Source organism: Peromyscus californicus, unplaced genomic scaffold (genome assembly GCF_007827085.1).
Source record: "Peromyscus californicus insignis strain IS unplaced genomic scaffold, ASM782708v3 Scaffold_12__1_contigs__length_115047231, whole genome shotgun sequence".
Taxonomy (NCBI): domain Eukaryota; kingdom Metazoa; phylum Chordata; class Mammalia; order Rodentia; family Cricetidae; genus Peromyscus; species Peromyscus californicus.
In genome coordinates, this window is record NW_026294413.1 from 21,146,270 (window position 1) to 21,169,287 (window position 23,018).

At 41.7% G+C, this 23,018-nt stretch overlaps 1 protein-coding gene across 2 annotated transcripts in view; it reads right to left on the bottom strand.

The window, feature by feature from the left end:
- Positions 1–18,839: 18,839 nt before the first annotated feature.
- The window catches only part of Slain1 (SLAIN motif family member 1), a 57,185-nt gene continuing 53,006 nt past the window's right edge, over positions 18,840–23,018 (bottom strand). For both annotated transcript variants that reach the window (XM_052732534.1, XM_052732533.1), the window contains 2 exons: positions 20,978–21,260; positions 18,840–19,918 (listed from right to left, as the gene is read on the bottom strand). In XM_052732534.1, coding sequence (XP_052588494.1) covers positions 19,843–19,918; positions 20,978–21,260 — 359 coding nt within the window. In that variant the 3' untranslated portion in view covers positions 18,840–19,842. The remainder of the gene's footprint in view (positions 19,919–20,977; positions 21,261–23,018) is intronic.

Here is a 23,018-nt window from a genome sequence, read left to right on the forward strand (position 1 = left end):
AACAGGGCTGTCAGTCACCAGTCCTCACAGCACCAAACACGCGTGCTTGTCCTCTTTTTGCCTGGAGAAAATGCAACTTTGAATCCAGGACTTCACATAGAAAAGAATGTGAGACCAACTTCCAGTTCTCTGTATCATATTGACGTAATTCTCACTACACCTTTTGCTCAGAAAACAGCAAAAACTCTGATGTAGGCATAGAAATCATGAAAACCTTCAGAAATGTGGCAGGCACATAGAGAAAATATGTTAAAGCTTCATCAGTTAGTGCTAAATAAAAACTCCTCTCAAATTTGCACTGTTCTCACTTTCCATGTTTGCCAACCCAGTAACGAGCCAGATGTATTCCAATGAGCCAGATGCAAGCGGGCTAAACCTGTCTACCCAGGATTCCCCAGGCCACATTCCTAGAACAAAGCCCCTCCAGTTCCATCCTGAAAAGGACAAGACTGCAGAGACTGGCCAATAGCGCTGGTAATGTGACCTGGATGGGAATCTCGGGACCCCAGTGACGCTGCGTGCGGGGTCCTGGGAACGCACTTGGAGCTATTCAGGAGAACAAGTGAATGTCTTGTTAAGATGCCTCTTATCTCCCTTTTTGTTTCTAGCATTGGGCTGGAGGCACTAGACTGGCACACAGAGGTCATGGACATTTTATTTTTTTCCTTTTGGCAGCTTCCAGTGTGTAAGAAAATAGAAACCTCTTGGTATCCAAATGTATGTGTTTCTTCTTGCAGCCTCCCCCTCCAGTGATGTCACAGAAGGGATCCATTTAAAGGGGCTAGTGACAGACGAGCCAAGTCTTTAGACAGCCATTTTCCTTTGAGGCACAATTTCATCTTTATGTCCCATAAAGACCCAAAGAAGACAATGCAGTCATCTATGTGTCCGCTGTAAAAACAGAATAAGTTTTAGCATTTTACTATATGAGCCGCAGAATTTTAATTTTTTAAAAAATGATATTTTAATTATAACAACCATCCCTCCCACTTCCTCATGTTTTAACCCTCCCCTTGCTGGGAAGATCATTCTCCTGAATTGTTCCTCTTACAGATACTTGTAAGTTTTATTATAGTCTTATGTGATTGTATGCCATTTATAATTTTGCTTCCATAGTAAAATTTACCCAAACTCTGTCATTTGGAAAATTTGCTTTGTCGCTAGCTTTCCTGATTTAACATCATGTTTCCAAGATGTTTTTCATGTTGTTCTGTGTGCTTTTTACTTACTCAGTGTAACTACCAAATGATAGTTTCTTTATCCATATTTCTATTTGTGGCTCAATCAGATTGCTTCCTATATGTCTGATAATGATGAGGGGGAGCCTGGAGAGGTGACTCGGTTGTTAAGAGCACCTGCTGCTCTTGTAGAGGGCTAGAGTTTGGTTCTCTGCACCCATGTCCAACAATCCACCTGTAACTCCAGTTCCAGTGACTCTGACACCCAATTCTAGTTTCCTTAGGCACCTTATCTCACCTGAGCATGTACAGACACACACCAATGATATACACACTTATCATTTCAGCATTTGAAAGGTTGAGGCAGGAGGATTATAAGTTCAAGGCCATCCTAGACCACCTAGACTCCGTCTCAAAAGATTAAAATCAACATACTCAAACAGAAATCCTCTTCTCACTGAGTATTCTTGTACTTCTTTCTCAAACATCATTCACATATTGTGTTTTTAGAAATGCTAATAAAAATTTAAAGGTAGAATCAAACAAAAGATGTTCAGTTCATTCCCCCTTCTAATATTCATCTGTGTGTCAGCAGTGAACATGGCCTGTGCTTTCCTAAGTTGGAGAAACAACAAGGTGTGACCATCAACCGAAGTATCTGCTACGACAAAGCCAAGCAGCCCAGCTTTCACAGACTCACTGAGGATTCTGGTTTTCCTAAGGGTTTGTCCTTCCATGATCCACACTGAAATATTTGCACGCATATCAAACGCATTAGCCAAGTTCTAGAATGTGGCTTGTCCCTGAGTTTTAGAAATGCGTTTTCCCCCATGTCGTCTTTAAACCGTGGTTTCAAACAGTTGCAGCTGCTGAGAGGCTGAGCCATGTGTTGCCTTCTCTGTTCCTAGCCTGGGAGATACTTCCCTCCACATATACAATGTGTTTCCTGTATAAGCCCCAGAATAACAGTCTGGTCCCTGGGGTTGAGCAGACACTGGGCCACAGCAACCCCAGTGACCCTGGTCACTTCTGGGAAAGGTGAGGATGACGGTGGGTCCTGGCTTGTTGCTAGAAGCCAGTTTCTGAGCAGCTGGGAGAGATCACTGCCTGGGATTGCCTTTAATGAAAGAGGAGAGATCTGGAAGCCTGTGAGTAAGAAGAGGGATGAAACAGTGTTTTAAAACAAGATAAAGGGTTTTTACAATTTTTTTTTTTCAGGAGAAAATAGGCCTGTATTTTGAAGTAAAATCAGAAGCAGGACTCGGGGCTCTAAGATATCCTTTGGGTTTTCTCACGAGGGGTCCTGCTCTCACTTCCCTCACATGGGATGCGGCTCTCCCCTCACGAGGGGTGCTGCTCTCACTTCCCTCACATGGGATGCGGCTCTCCCCTCACGAGGGGTGCTGCTCTCACTTCCCTCACATGGGGTGCTGCTCTCATTCTCTGGAGCTCCAACCTCCCCCCTTTCATCTACCCCCTCAAAGGCCTGGCCCCACCATAACCCACCAAACCACCACCCCAGTCATTGTGCATTTACACCCTCTTCTACAAAGCAGCCTGCAGGCAGACTGGCCTGTCTGCAAGTCCTACCGACCAGCAAGAAAGATGTCATGCTGAAAATCTGCCACCAATCCCTCCCTCAGGCAAAGTATTCGGCTGTGTCTCCCGACCTCTTCTAACTCTAATAGTGCCCACTATCACCTGAGAATTCCCTTTGTCAAGTTTCTTGAAGTCACATCCAACCACTCCACTACCATGCTGTCTTCTTTGTCCCTAAAGAATGTATCCTCCAACAGCTTATTCAGCAAGCATCGTGTCTGTCAGTTCAAGATCATCCACAGCATCATTAGCTACCTGTGGTTCAGTTCACACAGGAGCTGATGCTGTGTGTCCCCCGCAACCAGACAGCACAGCAGATCCTAAGAGGAGAACACAGTCCCAGTCTTAGCAGGAGCCTCCAGTGCTGAGGTGACGTACAGCACTGTACTACTGTGCAGACAGGATAAGCTTCCTAAACAGGTCTCCATGACCACCAACATATAGAAAGGAGCTTCAGAGAGAGTCATGGGCAGAGCGTTGTGAGCAGAGCAAGCAACACGTGCAGAGAATGGAGAGCAAGAGAAGGCAGGTCAAGTGTCAGAAGACTATGTGCATATTAGTCAAAGGAAATAATACGATATCCTCATAAGTAATAGAGCAAACACAATTTGGGTCTTCAAAACTAGAAAAACACGATCTTTTTAACTAAACATCACTCAAAAAAGAATTACTTGCAACAAATACTGTGGTGATATTGTGTTCCCCAATACAGTGCACCCTAATAAACTTGTCTAGGGGTCAGAGAACAGAATAGCCACACTATTGAACATAGAAAGTTAGGCAATGGTAGCACACACCTTTAATCTTAGCATTCTGGAGGCAGAGATCCATTTAGATCTCTATAAGTCCAAAGCCACACTGGAAACAGCCAGGCACGGTGACTCATGTCTTTAATCCTGGGAAGTGATGGCAGGAAGCAGAAAGGTATATAAGGTGTGAAAACCAGGAACTAGGCTGGCTAAGCTTTTAGGCTTTTGAGCAGCAGTTCGGCTGAGATCCATCTGGATGAGGACTCAGAAGCTTCCAGTCTGAGGAAACAGGATCAGCTGAAGAACTGGAGAGGTGAGGAAGCTGTGGCTTGTTCTGCTTCTGTGATCTTCCAGCATTCACCCTAATACCTGGCTCTGGGTTTTTTTTGTTTTTTTTTTTTTTTTTATTAAGACCATTTAAGATTCATACTACAAATACCTACCTAGGGCCAGTGCTACAACCTGTGGATACAGACACCCAAGTAAAACAAAGGGCAGGAAATTTGTTCCACATCTGACAAGACTGAGCGGAACCACTGTCTATTTCCTGCGAACTGAGGACAGGGCAGTATTAACTCAGCCAGTGATTTTCAAGGTGAGTTGGTTCTGAGTCCACAGTAGCACAAAAGAAAGTCAATGAAAATGGCATGTTTCATTCCTGGAGTCATCACAGATTTAAGCTGAAATGGCTGAATATTGTAAGGACGCCCTATTAAACAGCTTGATTTTGTTTATTTGTGCGTTAGAAAGAACCTCTCCCAAGCACCCTGAGGTCCAAGTGTGCAGATAACAGCATCTTCCCTGGGCTGCTTCCTCTTGAACACCGGTCAAAAGATTCATCGTTTCTCACAGAGGTGCCACAGTCAGACAAGCCCCCAGTCAGCACACATGGGAGGCGGCTGGTGGGAGTCAGAGTGTGTGTGTTGGGGGGGGACGCAGACTGTTTGCAGTGACTCTGAATCAGCACAGTACGTTTATGACTGCCGCATCTTCAGGACCCACCGTCACTAAGGCTTGCCTGGATTACCTAGCCGGAGAGGATCGGCGGGGAAACGTAAAAGGAAAGACAGAAGCCAGGGGCAAAGTACTAACGAAATGTCTTGGATTAAACAAACAAAATCAGAGCTCTTTGGTTTTGAAAGACTGATTCTTAACTGCCACTTTTTGTTGCTCCTTGTTCGCTGTAGATTAATTCACTTACGAGAGTTTCTACTCCTAGAAAAGGAAGCCTGCTACTGAGGTCTGTCTATAGCTTGGGTAGATGCTGCCCTCCTGAGGACTGAACTGGTATTGCTGTTTGTCTCGTGCTAATGGTAAATAAACTTCTGGATTATTGCACAGCTCTTTATCCACTTGTACCCACGGTGAAGTTCCTGCTAAATCCATTCTGAAACAGTTATTTCGCATAAATATAATTTTATGATTGTCTATGAATAAATTTACCCATACTACTTATTAAGGGAAAAAAGTGTCCCTTAAAACTATTTTCCAAATCTTGGCTTGTGACCCGCTTTTAACAGAAATGACACAAAATAGAAAATATTAAGTAGGAAATATTAGACGGAAATATTCGGATGTTTTGAAGGCCCGAGTGAATAAAAAAATGATCCTTTTGAACTACAGATGGTGTAAGACTGGCTGGATAATATGAAGCTTTTAATCCTTTGGTCCTTTCTGTTAATTTGACCTTTAACAAACGAAGTGTGGTAGGCGCGACTCGAAGGCGGTGCCGCACGACTACTGCCCCCTAGTGAGCAGTTTGTGCAATTTCTCAAGCTCCCGCTAAAATGTGCCTCCGATAGAATTCATGACTCCTGGGTTCAGGTTTATCTGATTTGAGTTAAACAAGTTGGGTCTTAAAGGAGCCTGGATCCCTCCAGAAAGACTCCTTGGAGCCAGAGACAATTACGAAAGGACTCCTGGACAAGACGCTGCTGGGCCCTGGGGCGAAACAGAGCCAACAAAACAAGTGCCTGGTCCCCAGAGCTCATAGCTTGAAATTTGAAGACCCTGATCACTAAAAAGGAAAGCAGCCATCCAGACATTCAGGTGTCGGCTTTGTAACAGGTTAATTCAGTTCAGCCTGGCTCGGACTTACGGGTGGTTATGAGCCATTCCACATGGATGCTGGGGACCAAACTCAGGTCCTTTGCAAAAGCAGTACTCATTTTTAACTGCTGAACCATCATTCCAAAATGTTCTTATCAGTCTGAGTGCCATTTAAAAATTAAGTTATTGTAACTATTGTTGACCATTGTACAACTGAACAAAATGCTCGTTAAAATGGCGTAGAGAATTTATCTGATCTCTGACTTTGGAAGGGGTATTTTATAGAACCACGTAGAATGTTTTTGTTTTTTAAAAAGTGATAACCTTGAAGAAATGTTTAGAATTTTTTTCAATAAATTTACATGCCATATATTCTAGTGTAGGAAAATACATTAAATCAATGGATGTTTGGATCAAAACTTAATTATGCTGGGGAAATGGAGGGACGATGTGAAGCGTCATAAAGGGTGTGGACGGCAGGATCCCAGGTTTCTCGCTTTCCTGGACATAGAATGCTGTGTCACGTGCTCCTTCTGCAGTGGAGAGAGGCCCTGCAACAGGCAGCGGAAGATGACGTGAAGGCTCACAAAGTTAGCACGCTTAATTTAATTGTCTCTTCTGGCTTCGACTCTAGCGCCCCCTGTTGTCAGCCTATGTTTACAGCCTATGGAAGCCATATAGTTTTCACACCTATAAAAATCTAAAACTCATTCTTCACCTACAAACGATGAAAGAAGGCTGGAGGCAGGATTTAGACTATGAGCCATAGCTTGACAGCCCTGATTTAGAGCACCGTGGATGGCTCTTCTGATGACGGACAGCTTCCTCCAAAGCTGGAGAAGACAGACAGCTTCGCACTCCAACATGAGGGCGCTGGATGAACCTGCTAACATTCCCAGAGGTGGACTTCAACTGCCAGCTGGTGGGATATGGTCCTCGTTGGTTTGCTAGCACTGTGATATAAAACCATGAGCAACTTGGGGTGGGGGAGGTTAAGCGGCTTATATGTTCCCATCACAGTCTATCCTTGAACATCATGGAGAGAAGTCAGGGTAAGAACTCAAGGCGGACCCTGGAGTCAGTTAGCAGAAGCCATGACAGAATCCTGCTCACTGACTTGCTGTTCAGTCTCATTTACTTTTCTTACACCTACCAGGACAATCTGTGCAGGGTTAGTACCACCCATAGTAGGCTGATGTTGGGAGCCCAGTGTGAAGGTCCTTGTACCCGCCCCCCCCCCCCCCCAATCTCCAGAGAAACCAGGAATGTTAAGCACATAGGATTGTCCTTTCAGAGGAATGGACACAAAACCTGCTCTTCCATCCAGAATGTTTGGAATTGGAAGTGATTAATAGCCTGGTGATCTGTGTTATCTGTTGGGTCAGGTCACAACAAGCTCCTATAACCAGGACCAGAGGTGGCTAATAGCCCAAATGACCTCTGTGCTATCTGTGTGACTGAGACCAGGCCAGAACTGTCCCTAGGCCCTTAAGCTAGTAAAGGTAGCCTATCTCCAGAACCCATCTTCTTGAACGACACATACCCTGAGTTGAGTTTTCATGTAATTACGCTCCCTTGTGCACCTCGGATTCTATTACGCCAGGAAACTTTTTCCAAAATTATACTGTGTTTAAATTTGTTGTGAATAAACCACCTGACACCAGACTCCTTGAAATCAGTTTGTTTCCCTGCCTGTTGTGACCACCTGCAGGATCCCCCGCCGGCCCTCCCCTATCAATAATTAATCAAGAAACTGCCCCCACAGACTATCTCCATGCCAATGTGATGGAGGCATTTTCTCAGTTGAGGTTTCCTCTTCCAAGGTGACCCTAGATTGTATCAAGCTGACAAAAAAATCCAGCTAACACAGACCTGTTATACAAACCGCTCAGCTCTGGAGTGTGTGGGGTACGTGTTTATACTACCTTAGGAAGGTCCTTGGGGCCTTAAGCTAGTTGTCCACAGTGGCATGTTGCTTAACCAGCCTCTTAATACTTCCCTTGTCCTTTCTCACCTGCGGTATTTCCTGCACTTCCCAGCTAAACTACTGGGCCTGTCTCAGGATCTGACACTGTATTGGTCTTTAATAAAAGAACTAGTGCAGGCAGTGGGGTGCCTCTCCACCTTAATGTGATAGGGGGGTCACCCATTCAGCAGTCAAGCAATGAGACTAGGAAATTGGCTCTCAGAGGTGGGGAAAGGCTGACCACAGTACACCACGGTAAGGTATGTGTTAAAGCTGTTGCCTGTGATTACATCAGATTGTGGGGGGACAGCCGGCTGCTCTTCCTCATCTCTTTGGGTGAAAAACTGTCAGACACCAATCACCGTAGTGACTTACCTGTTGAAACCAAATCTTCTGCCAAGCCTGTCTACCTGATGCTCATGCTTCTTCTATACCTCCCTTCTCATTTATCCATGTCTATGTGAATACAATCATCTTCTGAATATGATATTTCTATCTATCTCCCTTTTAGAAGGAATTAGTGCTCACCAGTAAGCATCCCTGCAGTGAAACAGGACTGTTCAACCGAGCATGACATTTCTGTTAGCAAGCACAGCTGTGGGGGCATTCCCTTCATTCTGTGACAGTGCTGTTGGAAGTCCCACTTCTGGTCACAGTTTTAAGATGGTTGACACATGACTCATCCAGTCTGGTTGACGCAGATTGGCTGAGATCGACGCAGCTATGATCCCTGGTCCACAGCAAGTGCAGTATGTGAGTGGAGATCGTTTTCAGTAGCAACTTAAGACTTGTCATTCCTCCACCCTGACAGGCTGGGTCTCTGATGCTACATGGACAGCCATCCTCAGAGGCACACCTAACCTGGCTCATGGCCTGTCCAATGATCTGGAGGCACTAAATACCTCTTATCAAAATCTGCCTTACTTCACTTAACGTAATTTCCTTCAAGTTCATCCACAGTGTCACAATTTTTTTCTAAAGCTGAATAGGATTCCAGTGTGTGTGTGTGTGTGTGTGTGTGTGTGTGTGTGTGTGTGTGTGTGTGAAAGCTTTCTCCCATTTGTGCCATTTCTATAACCTGGCATAGTAAATAATTCTGCAATGACCATGGGAAGGGCAGGTATCTTTGGGGTGTATTTATTTCAGTTTTGGGGGTATGTACCGCCATTGAAATTGCTGGTCCGAAGAGACAGATTCCATATGATCTCATTTACATATGGAATAATGAACTGACAGAAATAGACAGTAGAATAGTTTTTATGGGTGTGGGACATAGACTAGAATAGAGATGCTGGCACACAAGCTTAGTTACGGTTAGATGGACAGGTAAGTTCTGCCGTTAGATTGTGTGGTTCATTCTAGTGACTGGCAATGTGTATTTAAGAGTAGTTAAAAGAGATCGTCTTAAATGTTTGACCAGGAAGAATAATAAACAGTTGACATGGTGGGGAAAATTGCTTTAAAATTAAGTGTGTCTTTATGCCTTCCTTTAAAGCCAGCTTACCAATCTTATCTTGCATGGGCACAGTTCTGCCAAGCAGACCCCCTGCCTACCCTCCGCTTCCCTCTGTAGTACTTCCCCACTCTGCAATGCAGAGAAGTAATTTAGTTCATTCAGAGTTGAGCTTTTATTCTTCACACACACTGTTCTTTTGTATATGTTATCCCCTCAAAACCAAATGGCCACGAATACTTTGTCCTTGATTCCACCCTGAGGCCTCTTCAATCCATCCTTTCAGAAAGGTAAAGTGGGTGACTGAATTCTTATTTGCTCAAGTCAGTCCTTTTTTGTTAAAAAGCCTGACTTTGAATTCAGGCTCTGTCTCTAAACAACTCCATGACCTCAGACAAACTATTTAACCTTTCTTTCCCTGAATTTTCTCATTTTAAAGGCAGGACACTAATACTTCACTCTCTAAGGCTGTAAGTGGATTTCATCAGTGATGCTTGCAAAGACCTGAGAAGCACCCTGCTCATGTGCTTGCACAATACGAGCTTCCCATCCTGTTGTAGAATATTTGTTTAACTATGTAAAGATCTGTTGCTGTTTTACCTTGCCTGCCTAAGGTACCTGATTGGTCTAATATAAATCTGAACAGCCAATAGCAAGGGAGGAGGTATAGGCGGAACTTTGGGCAGAGAGAGTAAATAGGAGGAGAAATTTAATCAATTTTTCAATGATGGGCCTGCATTTCACCTTGCACTAACCCAGAAAGTGAGATGCCAGGGAGATGCCAGGGTCCAGACAACCAGACACAGAGGAAGCAAGAAAAGCAGGACATACAGAATGAAAGAAAGGTAAAAAATAAAAAAAAAACCACGGCAAAGCATAGATGAATAGAAACAGGTTAAATTAAGTTAAAAGAGCTAGTGGAACAAGCCTAAACTAAACCTGACAATTAAAGGACCTTGCCCTGCATCTTCCTGAAACTTAGTTCTTACATCTTTTCTAGTGCTTGGAGCTCACTCGTGGACACACACAGGAGAACAGGAACTCACTCGTGGACACGCACAGGAGAACAGGAGCTCACTCATGGACACACACAGGAGAACAGGAACTCACTCGTGGACACGCACAGGAGAACAGGAGCTCACTCATGGACACACACAGGAGAACAGGAGCTCACTCGTGGACACGCACAAAATGGTCCTGTGCCTGGATTGATAGTTTTCTATCTCCTTTTTTAAATCCTGAATGTTTTCAATGATGGGCCTGCATTTCACCTTGCACTAGCCCATAAATCATATTGTCAGTCTTGCACAAGCACTCAGGTCCAGACATACCAATTGTCTTTTGGCCCTCCCAACACCTCAGATTCTTCTCCATCTCTCCCTGGATAATCATTCCCTCCTGTAATGCCCACAGGTGCTCAGCTTCCTCTCCTGAGCCATGTCTGGCACATCCTCAGCATCTAACACAAAACCCAGATTCTGAATAAATACTTGTTCAGTGAATGAACTCGGGACCTCATTTAAAGTTAAATATCGAGCTACATATGAAGGTGCATGCCTGTAATGCTAGGTACTGGGGAGGTTCAGGCGGGGCAATGACAAGTTCACCATAGATCTCATAAAGGAATAACAGAAATGAAGGAATTGAAATGAAGCAGCCTGAGAAACCTGCCGAGCCTCTCAGAGGCTGTTTGTCCTCTCAGCCCCATCACAACACCGAGGACTTTTCTCTAGATCTTTTATCTTAAAGGTTGAATCATTTCGATGTTATTTCTCTGAGTTTCCAAGATGCCCACCATCTACATATGATCGCTTTCCCCAGTTTCTACCTGAAACTTGAATTGCAAATACGAAGATTAGATGGAAGAAACTAAGGAATCTCATATTGCCTAAAGGGATGGTAAAGCTGAATAAAGGTTAATTTATATATATATATATATGTGTGTGTGTGTGTGTGTGTGTGTGTGTGTGTGTGTGTGTGTGTGTGTATACGTACATTGAGGGTACAAACTGCAGTTTCTTGGGTGACTACTAGAACAGTAACAAAAGAGAATTAGAATATACTCTCTAGATAATGGGGAAGAAAAATCTTAAGATTAAACAGCCCATGAGAGTATAAAATGGAGACAAAGGGGAGTGGAAGAAAAGGAAGCAGCTAAGGAAGATTTAAATTCAAACGTGTCAGTGATGATCTCATGAAGTGATGGCTTACAGGTTCCCATTGAGGGCAATGATTTCCATAGCTGTCATTCACAAAACAAAAACTGAACTATGTGGCTTGCACACAGCAATGCTAATGATTTGACGGGAATGGTAGCTCATCCTGAAACCCAGCACTTGGGGGAGGCTAAGGTATGAGAATCATTACTTTGAGCCCAGCCCAGGAGACCATGAGACCTTGCCTCAAAAAAAAAAAAAAAGCAAATATTTCAGAAACAGCTAAACCTTTGAAAGCATAAGGTTTTAAAATATCCACTCTACAGAAGCTAAGAAACACAAGTTATCTATCTAATATCAGAAAAGTAGGTTTAAAAATATTAGACACCAGGAAGCTCCATTGATGACAAGTTCACTCTGTCAGGGAGATAAAGTATATTACATATGGATTCACCAAAGTCACACGACTTCAGAATGCATAAGGCAAGTGTTGACACAACCATATACATAAACAGAGATATCATTGTTGGAGGCCATATCACAAGGCTCTTAGATGCAGAATAAATATCCACCCAATATCATGAAACTCCAACTTGAACAGCACTGTAAGCCTGATGGCTGCAAAGTCAACATTTATCAGATATTTAAGGGGGAAAAAAGCTCAAATATAAGACAATTTCTCCCCAATAATGTTAATCTCAAAAGTAAGTTTGGAGTACTTTCTTCTTATACAGACTTTTGTAATACAATGTGATTCCATAAAATTGGATAAAATTTGAAACATTAGTAAGTCAAATCCATCTAATTTTTGAGCACTTGTGTATCTCTGTGTGTTGCGTGTACATGCTCATGAGGGTGTATGCATGTATGTGGAGGGTAAAGGTCGGCAATCTTTTTCAATCACTCTCCATTTTGTTTTTCTGAGTCAGATCTCTCACCGAACCTGGAGCTGATAGGCTAGGCTGGCCAGCAAGTTTCAGAGGCTCACTTGATGTCTCCCTTAGCACCGGGGTCACAGACATGTGTAGCACGAATTGTTAGGTTTTATTAATAAAAACAAACCTGGAGCCAGGTATTGGGGTAAATGCTGGAAGATCAGAGAAGCAGAACAAGCCACAGCCACCTCACCTCGCCAATTCCTCAGCCGATCCTGTTTCCTCAGACTGGAAGCCTCTGAGTCCTCATCCAGATTGATCTCAGCTGAACTGCTGCTAAAAGCCTAAAAGCTTAACCAGCTCTAGTTCCCAGTCCTCATGCCTTATATACCTTTCTGCTTCCTGCCATCACTTCCTGGGATTAAAGGTGTGAGTCACCATGCCTGGCTGTTTCCAGTGGGGCTTTGGACTCACAGAGATCCAGATGGATCTCTGCCTTTGGAATGCTAGGATTAAAGGTGTGTGTGCCACCATTTTCTGGCCTCTATGTCTAGTGGCTGTTCTGTTCTGACTCCAGATAAGTTTATTAGGGTGCACAATATTTTGGGGCACATAATATCACCACAGACATGTGCTGCTATGCCCAGCTTTCTTGTGCATGCTGGGAATCCAAACTCAAGCCTTCACAACAGCCATCACCCAAGCCCCTCCTGGCTTTCACAATAGCTCACTGTGGTGGTTTAAATGAGAAATGTTTCCCATAGCCTCATGGATTTGAACACCTCTCTCCCCAGTTGGTGGCACTGTTTAGGGCAGTCAGGGAACCTTTAGGTGTGTTCCTGAGAGCAGGTTTTCAGAGTTTAGAGCCTCGTCCCACTTCCAGTTCACTGTCTCTACATCGTTTGCAGCTGAAGATGGGATCTCTAAGATTCAGGATCTCTAAGATTCCGGCTCTTGCCATCTGCAACCACTACGGACTCTCTCCCTCTGGAACAAAGGACACAAACTCTTCCTTCCTTAAGCTGCTTTTGGTCACGGCATTTTATGAAAGCAATAGAAAAGTAACTGACACACACACCACAACCGTATAGAATGGTTTAATACACACATCATAACCATGATAGACTATCATAACCTCAACTTCTCAAGATTCAACAGAAAAAAAGAAAACTATGTAAGTCAGCAAATAAAAAGACGGACTACACTAATTTTGACGTATGCAGGACATGTTTGTTAATATTCACATTCTTTTCTTAAAAGGATAGTATTTATTAGTAAACTAAAGACGACATTTCTATCATTCACTTAAGGTTCAGGGAACATTGCTGGAGAGGGGCAGAGAGAATGTTAGAGCCAGAAGATAGAAAGAACTGCCAAATGCCATCTTCAAACACGACCCAGCCATGATGATCATAGCCACAGCAGCGGCAATTACTGACTTGGCCCACACAAGTCAGGTGCTCCTAAGAACCAGCCATGGGTGGGAAAGGGGCTCTAAGGGGCCAGCCCTGCCATCACTTCTGATGTACTAGCAACTGACAGACTCTGAGAGGAAGGCATGACAGACAGGTGAATACCCACTAAGGAGATCACCAGGCTTTAATAGATAGTTCCAAACCCAGGGTCGCACAGAGAGCCCTAACTATACTCTATAGGAAACAAAACACAATGAATTTTGGGAAAAGATTTGTAAGGAAAGAGAAGGAGATGCTGGGAAGGGTGGGAGGAAAATAAGAAAGGGTGGGAAAGAATGACCAGAATATATTATATAATATGAGAAATTATCAAAGTACAACTTTTATTAAAATTCCTTTCCTTTTAAAATTAGCAAAACACAAAAAAAGAAAGATACCTCCTATTGTCATTCAGGCAAAAAGAAAATAGAAAAGAAAGAAATCAATCTAACAGAAAGACATTTGACTTATGTAAAGTCTACAAAGATAAATATAGTGACAGCATATATTTAAGATTATTGAATAAAATATTCAAAGGAAGCCTTGGAGAATCTTTTAAGATATCAATTACAAAACAGCATAAAGGTCAAATTCCTATAAATTAATCTGGTAAAACTTGAAGTCCTCCATGAGGAATTTGTATAATTTTAATAAGAGATTAAAGAAGCCTTGAATAAAAGTTAGCCTGTGTTCATGGAGTTTAAGACTTAAAATTGTAAAAATTAAATTTATCCCAAATTGAATGCACTCTCAGTAAAAATTCTAGCCAGATGCTAGCAAGAACCTGACAAGTTAGAATCAATGTGTGTGTGTGTGTTTATAATAAAAGGGATTAGCCATGACACCTGAAACAAAACAAGGTAGCAAGATCATTCTGCTCTTTAAAAGCACATGAAGCTACAGTGATCTCAACTGTATAGTTCTGAGAGCACAGATGGCCCAGACAGACACAGAAGGACAACTGATGTGTAGCAAAGAGAAGAATGGGATTTTTCAGTAAGTGCTAATAGGACCAGATAGCCACATGGAAGATATAAAATATAACTGTACCTCTACTTCATATAGCACATTAAAAACCAAGGCTGACTATAAACCTGTGCATGAAAGCAAAATAAAACTTCTAAAATATAGGAGAATACATTTTTTATTGATCATAGGATTAGGGCACATTCCTTTAAAAGACACAGGATTAATCTTTAAAAGCAACATGGCAAGGGCTGCAGAGACAGCTCAGTGTTTAAAGCATGTGCTGTTCCTGCAGCGTGCAGAGTCTGGGTTCCCAGCACCCATGTTAGGCTGCACACTTCTTACAGCCGCTCATCAGGTGCTCCGATGTCTCCAGATTTCTCGAGAACATTTTTTTTCTATCTCTCTCCCTCCTCCCTTCCCTCTCTCTCACATATATACTTTAAAAAAAATTCTAAAACTTGTATAAAGCAAAACAAACCAAAACCCCCAACAGTATGACAAACTGCATAAAATTCAAATCTGGTGAATAATTCTACTCATCAAAACACCCTACTAAGAAAATTAAAAGTCAACATATGTAAATGAAAAAAAGAGAGAAAAATATATAAATAACATCACAAACCAATAAAAAAAACTCTCATTGAAAAATGGGCTGAACAAAAATCTATAAATGATTCTATATAAGCATTCAATATATGAATGAAAATGAAAGGATACTTAATCTCACTAGCAACCCAGGAACCAGAGAGGCATGAACACAGCTGCAATTTAAACATTAAAGGCTGGCAAACAATGCCAACACCTTGGGACAACTGGAATTCTTGCATGCTACTGGAAAACACACAGGATTGTACCACTTTTGTAAATTAATGGGCACAGATCTGGTGAAGGTCATAGAAATGTTTTACCAACAGTTCCTACAGGACCTTCACAGTCCTTATCTCCTTGTACTTACATTCTTGTGTAACCTCTTCCTCTTGAAGACTGGACCTAGTGACAAGCTTTTCATGAACTGACTGTAAAAGTGATGGCATGCCCCTTTCAAGACCAGGTGGAAGTTCCTCTCCTTTCGCCCTTCTGGCGTCCACAACTGGGCTCCTACCATCCATTCTCCACAAGTGCAGGCATGGTCAGTCAAGTCATAGACTCTGCTTCTTAAGATCAGGAAAGAGATTTCTTCTTCTGAGTAAAATCAAAGTCCGCATTGTGGCCTACCATGCCCTACCTGGCCTTGCATGTCACCTTCCTGACTTCATCCCCATGACTTTCATCCTGATTCTCCAAATCCCCCAGACACACTTCACCTGGTGTGGGGACCACAGTCTAATGACTACCACCCACTTACCTACTGTGTAACATTTTAAGTTGTTTCCTGTGAGTCTACTGTACTTACCTGGATCCTACAGTGAAATATGAAAACATCCATGATTTTGTGTTACGAAAAATTTCCAGGTTAAAAAAGTCATGAAGAGTCTTTAGGAGTGAGTCTCTCTCAGTTCCTGTCCAGTAGGCCATCTGACAAGCTGCCTCTTTGAACATGACTTATATGATGCCCAGTGTCCTCTCAAGTTTCCTTACCACAGCTCCTTTTCCCTCTGTGGCTCTCAGGACGGAGAAGACTGTGGTTTACTAACTTAATGTTTTATATTCTCTCTCTAGAACAAGAATATAAAAATCCAAGATGAAGACACCTTGAATGAAATATTTTATCTGATCTATATCATGCATATGATATATGCATCTATATGCTAATTTAACTACACACATTCACAGGAGAGAACATCCCAGTGAAGAAAAGACTTCTAAGTCAGAAGGACCGGAAAAAAGAGCAGTTTCACCATTTGCCAGCCAAATGTTCTCCAAAGGCTGACCTTTTTATGTCCTCTTTTTTTTCCCAATCACCTGTCAGGGTCTCCATCTTTAAAGGGTGAATAACAGTGGGTGACTGCTAGATATAAAATTCAATGGATGTAGACAAAACCGCTTAACATGGTTGTTATCACTGAAGACATGTTTGGTAATTATTATTTCCTCTTTTATATCCATCTCCATGTACCCACTCTTCATTTTCAGTGACTGTCATTTTAAAAGTCCTTTTAACTCTATATAGAACTGCACACAAGAACATTGAAAATTAATAACTGTAGACATTCTTTAAACCTCTGCTGAAACTTTTCATGGTATCTTCAGATGAGGTCATACAGAACAGCGACAGCAATTTGCTATTTTACTGATACCAAGAAAGCCTTCAAATCCAACACCCAATGACTACTCAGATCCCCATTGCTGTGGGATGTTCTGTATGGCTAATGTGTTGCTGATTGGTCAATAAATAAATCACCGATTGGCCATTGGCTAGGCAGGAAGTGTAGGCGGGACAGGGAGGAGAATAAAGCTGGGAAGTGGAAGGCTGAGTCAGAGAGACACTCCCAGCCGCCATGATGACAAACAGCATGTGAAGATGCTGGTAAGCCACGAGCCATGTGGCAAGGTATAGATTAATGGAAATGGATTAATTTAAGCTGGAAGAACAGTTAGCAAGAAGCCTGCCATGACCATACAGTTTGTAACCAATATAAGTCTCTGTTTTTACTTGGTCGGATCTGAACAGCTGTGGGACTGGCAGGTGAGAGAGATTTATCCTGACTGTGGGCCAGGCAGGAAAACTCTAGCTACAAATGGCGTCCAACGTGGTGGCAAGAGTTTCCACCTAAAACCTAAGAAAAGATTCTAAAACGGAGCTAAAAACAGCTTCCTAATTGTCTCTCTCAAATGAGCGGCAGCTGCCCGTTTGAGCTACTGGTGGGTTCCTAGCGTGCGCGCTCAACCTGCAGTATGGTGGGAATGAGGCCTCTGCAAGTGGCACATTAAGCTGCATGGTAGATTTAGCCTTTACTAGTACAAAACAAAAAAAAGAGGTTTCTGGACTACACGCTGCTTGGATAAAAGCATAGACCCACGATAGCTCCCAGAGCTGGTGGTAAACGTAGCCATGTTGGGAAGCTGAGGTGGGCGGAGCCAGCAGCCACAGCTGCTGCAGTTTAAAGCAATAGGTTCACAATAAGACAGATTCAGATGTAATAGTTTAAAATGTGTGTAAAATATACGTAGGCTTGAAAGAGACAAAAAGGTGATATATACAGCTATAGAAACAAATACATAGTTTTAAAAAATAAAGTCTTTAAAGAGACAGTAAAATTAATATAAAAAATAAGCCACGTGAAGGTGAATATTACACAGAGAATCTGGATTGTGTTGTCTTTAGGATTCTTAACTGCAGAGAGATATTTGATTGCAAAGGAAGCTGAGTTAAACCAATATGTATACTTTAAAGATAGCTTAACTTCAAAATTTGGATGTAAGGATGTGTTGCTTTGGAAAGGAGACTCTGCTTTTGTTCCCACAGAAAGGCAAAGGCTATGGATTTGTTCCAGATTAAGATACATCAAGTTTGACCAGCCAAGACCCCCTGAAAGGTCTCCGATGACACCATGGCCCAGATGATTCAACATCCAGAATGGTTTCAAGGCAACTGGCTCAGACGATACAGCCTCACGGACTACTCCATGATCCTAAAATTTTCTTTGTGTCCCCATAAGATACAGCGCCCCCCTCCAGCAGGAAGTAGTAAGAGAAGCTACGCCCAAATTCCCAAATTATATGTAATTTTACTTTGTTAAGGTTAAAACCTTCCTTTTTGAAAAAAAAAAATGGGGGAAGTGCTGTGGGATGGTCTATATGTCAAATGTGTTGCTGATCAGTCAATAAATAAAACACTGATTGGCCATTGGCTAGGCAGGAAGTGTAAGTGGGACAGGGAGGAGAATAAAGCTGGGAAGTGGAAGGCTGAGTCAGAGAGACACTGCCAGCCACCACGATGACAAACAGCATGTGAAGATGCTGGTAAGCCACGAGCCATGTGGCAAGGTATAGATTAATGGAAATGGACTAATTTAAGCTGTAAGAACAGTTAGCAAGAAGCCTGCCACAGCCATACAGTTTGTAACCAATATAAGTCTCTGTGTTTACTTGGTCGGGTCTGATGGCTGTGGGACTGGCAGGTGAGAGAGATTTGTCCTGACTGTGGGCCAGGCAGGAAAACTCTAGCTACACCCCATGACACTATTCATTCATAAGTATGTCCTGACAGCAAGCTACTTGAGTTCTAGTGGCCTGAGACCAAATCTTGTCACAAAACTAAAACCTTGTACTTGTTATCAAATGCATTGTAGAAAAAAGAACATGTAATCTTTATAATGTGCGTTTTCTAAATGTCTCTGCGATGCGCTTATCCAGGAACACGGCCACAGATACTCCTTTTACAACGGTAATGAACCATGAGTATGGAAGGAAGCCTCACTTTTGATGCTGCACATTCATGCGTGACCTGATATTGCTGAAATAGAGTCTTTATTTCTGAACATTCCAAAACAGCAGTGTACACAGTAACAAATAGTAAGTCACAGACCATAAGAAAGCATTCATTAGTGCAAATGGGTTTTGTAAAAGGTCTATCAAAAAGATTTATTTGCTTTAAAATGCATTCATTTCCAGAAGCATTGTTAATAAAACATTACAGTTTCATCCTTTGTAATAAAGTATTGAAAATCAATTGTGGTTGAGCAGCAAACATTGCAGGTCTTAAGTGCAATGTGCTTGTGAAACCATCATAAATATGAAACTCATGTAAGACAATAAATTAACAATGAAAAAGACAAGACCGTTCAACTCTGCCATCTGGCTGTCTCCTCGCAATGCTTTAGATTAAATTGTGCTCATTCAACGTAAAGTTATGTCTCAAATTGTATGGTGTATTTTTGCTGATATATCCCTAGAGCTAAAAAAATAGTACCTTACCACAAAAATATTTTTATGGCACAAAATTTAAGTTGTTCCATAGTGGCTCACATAGGCATAAAAAGAAATAGGCACAAAAAAATAAAATTCCTGTAAACTATAAAAAATTAAAATTCAAACCATGTTATAGAACCTAGTTGTAAATATGCAATGTATTAAAATGCAGAACATGTAATGGAAAGATGTTTAGAACATGTAAGTAAAATGAACAAGGTACTTTAAAAACCTCATATGGCAAAGCATTATTAATACGTCTCAATTCTCTCAAAAAGTATTCAGATACAGAGCAGTTCTACAAAAACTTCCTAGATCTAAGTGTAACAATACTGCAACCACGAGTTTGAGAATGCTGCAGTATCAGGCAGAGAGGAAGTGCAATCATTGGTCTCTGGTGATTGGTCCACTGGAAACAATGCAGTACGTAGGTTAAAATGGGAACGGGAAAGAATATCCCAGCATCCACTGTTACCCAGCCAGCTAGGTAACACAACCCTCATTTTCACTCGTGTCTCCTTCTTCAAGGGTCCATAAACTGCATCAGTAGCAACCATCTCTCCAATTTCCATCCCTCAGTGTGCTGAGTGAGGACAGGGGCTTGGGGGGCTGCAGGAAACTATGAAGAGACGAAGAAAGCAAACGGGCTGTTAATAATCCCATGAGTCACATCGCTCTCTCTGATCCCCTCTCCCATGAGTGTTCCTCCATCCAGTAATGACAAGCTGTTGGCACTGTCCCAAGTGTGTGTCAAGTTACATCCTTCTGGGTTCTCATAGTGTATGCCCATCTGCTGAAGCCTGAGGCCAGAGCACAGAGCCACATGTATCCCACATGCACAAGTTAATTTTCAATATACCAAAACTAGATCGAGATAGAAAGTAAAAGGTAAAGTCTTTAATGGAAAAACAGTTTAAAAAAACATACAGCAACTTTATTAGCTATATAAACTCATGCACAAATTTTTAGCATTTTAAATATTTTTCTAGCATAGTAAAAAGAACTTGAAAAATATTGAAAAAATATTTCAAAAATAATTTTGAAAAACCCAATGTTTTCTCAGGTTTGAAAAAAACAGACCCTCTCATATTGTCTGATGGTAGCAGTCTTCCTCCTTCAAGATATATTTTTTTCAAGAAAAAAAATGGAAGGTCCCCAATAATGAACATATATTAAGTCATATAATTCTGTTAGCCATAAACATGGTACATCTCTGCATTTACTAAGGAAACTAAGTCATGATTTGCTATCACTACGCCTGTCTAAACTGTATCCTTACAAAGAACTTGACCTTTGTAAGCTAAGAAAAAGGTTGCCTGAGCCATCTGGAACTCACCCATACAAACTGGCCAAGTTCCTGATGGGTAAAATTAAGATGTTTCAAACCTTGGACAGAGGTGTCACTGTGAGCACAGACCTGAAGACGGGAGGAATCTAGTCACACAAGGAACTTGAAAAGCTCTATAGATGGGACACGGGACAAGGATTAAGAGAAGGGATTCTGAGTATACAGAGACACCTAACTGAGAAAGAGGGACCAAGGGTGAGCCATTAAGGACAGTGACCTATGGCTAAACTCAGCCAGAGAAAAGTGAGGCTGACCTGGATACATTTGGAATTTCCAAGTACAGATAAAGCTACCTGAGCTAAATAAACTAACAACTAAAGTTATTCTTACCTTCTGACAGGTTGTGCGATTTTGCTCCGAGGCAAGTTACTCCCATTTATTGCCAGTGAAGGTCTTGGCAGGGCACTACGGCCCATGATCCCAGTAGTCGCAGCTTTGTTTGGAGTAGGGATTCCTGTATTGGAATATAGCTGCATGCCATTGGACACAGGCATGCTGCTGCTGCCTTGAACAGTTGGACTCACATAGGCTGTAGCTTTCAGGGGCTGCCGGATAGACACCGGGAAATGCCCCACGCTGTGAACTCTGTGCTGAATCTGTCCTGGTGATGGGACTGCAAGAGAAAATGATATCTGTGTGAAGAACTCTCAACTGTCTCCCAGTTAGATGTGCTTTACATTCAGAGGAGCCTACACTGTCTGAAGAGGTAAGTGACGTACAGGTTCTAAGCACCTACATATAGTAGGGAAAATCCCCCGATGGTTTCCCATTCTGTCAGCAACACGGCCTAAATACAGTTGACCCATGAACAACATAAAGGGCAAAAATCAGATCGTAACTTGTGACTTCCCCAAACTTATATCAGTATCCCCCTTGACCCAAAGCCTGATCAATTAACATTGTCAGATTACACTTAAAATAATTAGGATTTACAAGGTATTTTTATATTTGTTTGCATTTCCCTGGCATATGGGATTGTATATGGTCTATAAGTGTGCTCATAAATTATGACTTAAACTATAACAGATTTGAAAATATTTATGGTATTAAATAATAAAAACAGAATACCATCTATCTTTATTTTATGCATTAATTACATATTCTTTTCAACTTTCTCAAATTTTCTAAATTGCAAGGTTTAGCTGCAGGTTTTTCAAAATTTTTTTCAAATCCCATGAAAAAAAAAAAAAAAAAAGAGGTGTAAGAGGACCTGCTCAGACCAAATCTGTGCTGCTCAAAGGTCAACAAATATTCAGAAGGCAATTCTACACAACGTTTTTCCCCTTAAAAATTTTAAGAAACTCTGAATTGTTCCAAAACAAATTTGTGTTTGCTTAGAAATTATTAGGATTTCTTTTAAGATTGAGTTTTAATTTATTTATTTGTGTGTGTATGTGTGCGTTTGTGTGTGAGTGTATGCGTGTGCGTCACACGGCTGTATAAGTGACCTGATGTGTTACTGGGGACTGAGCTCCAGTCTTCTAGAAGAGCAGGAAGTGCTCTCAACAATTGAGCCATCTCTCCAGACCCCATTAGCATTTCTTGATAGCTGCTCTGAGGATAGCCTCATGAAAACAAAACATGGAGACAATTTAATAGCTGTAATTATAGAGGAAGCCAGGAGTGATGTTTGTAGGCACAAACGTATTCCTTAAGTAGCATTCATTAGGACACTATCTCAGGGTTTACTTGATAATTAAGTTCATTAATCTACTTAAAGCCTTAGTACCTAAAGCCCTTAGTAACCACTCAATTAAAAAGCACTATTTTGACCTTTATAACAGTAGCAAAAATCTGTAAAATGAAGGAAGCAATCTGAGTAACGAGCCTTAAATGTTTATCAACACTGAACATCATTTTATGGTCAACAGTAATAAACAGGCAGAAATACTTAAGTTTGTACTCCTTTTCTCTAAGGATGAAGAGGCACTGTTTTGCCTTCAGGCAAAAGTTTTTTTAAATTAATTGTTTTCAAACGGAAAAAAAAATCTGTTAAAACATAGTTCAATATGTGAATCTGGCTCAACTTCCTTTGAAGCATTATATATAATAAACCCTAAGTACATGTGTTTGTGACTTTCTACAGGAAACATGTTTGTGTACTCCCCATCTGAAGACATACAGCTTCACTCCCTCATCATAGACTCCCACACACCACCTCACAGGGAAAACATCTCCAAAGAACACATTCTCTCTTGTGTTATCACACTCTGGCCAGTCTGACATTGGAATCACATCCTATGTTCCCTTTGGTGTCTGGCTTCTTTTACCCAACATGATGTGAGAGAGAGCTCCACGTGCTATGGTATGGAATGTCATAACTATCTCTTTTCCTGATGATGGGAGACTGGTTTGTTTCCTTTGGGGTTTT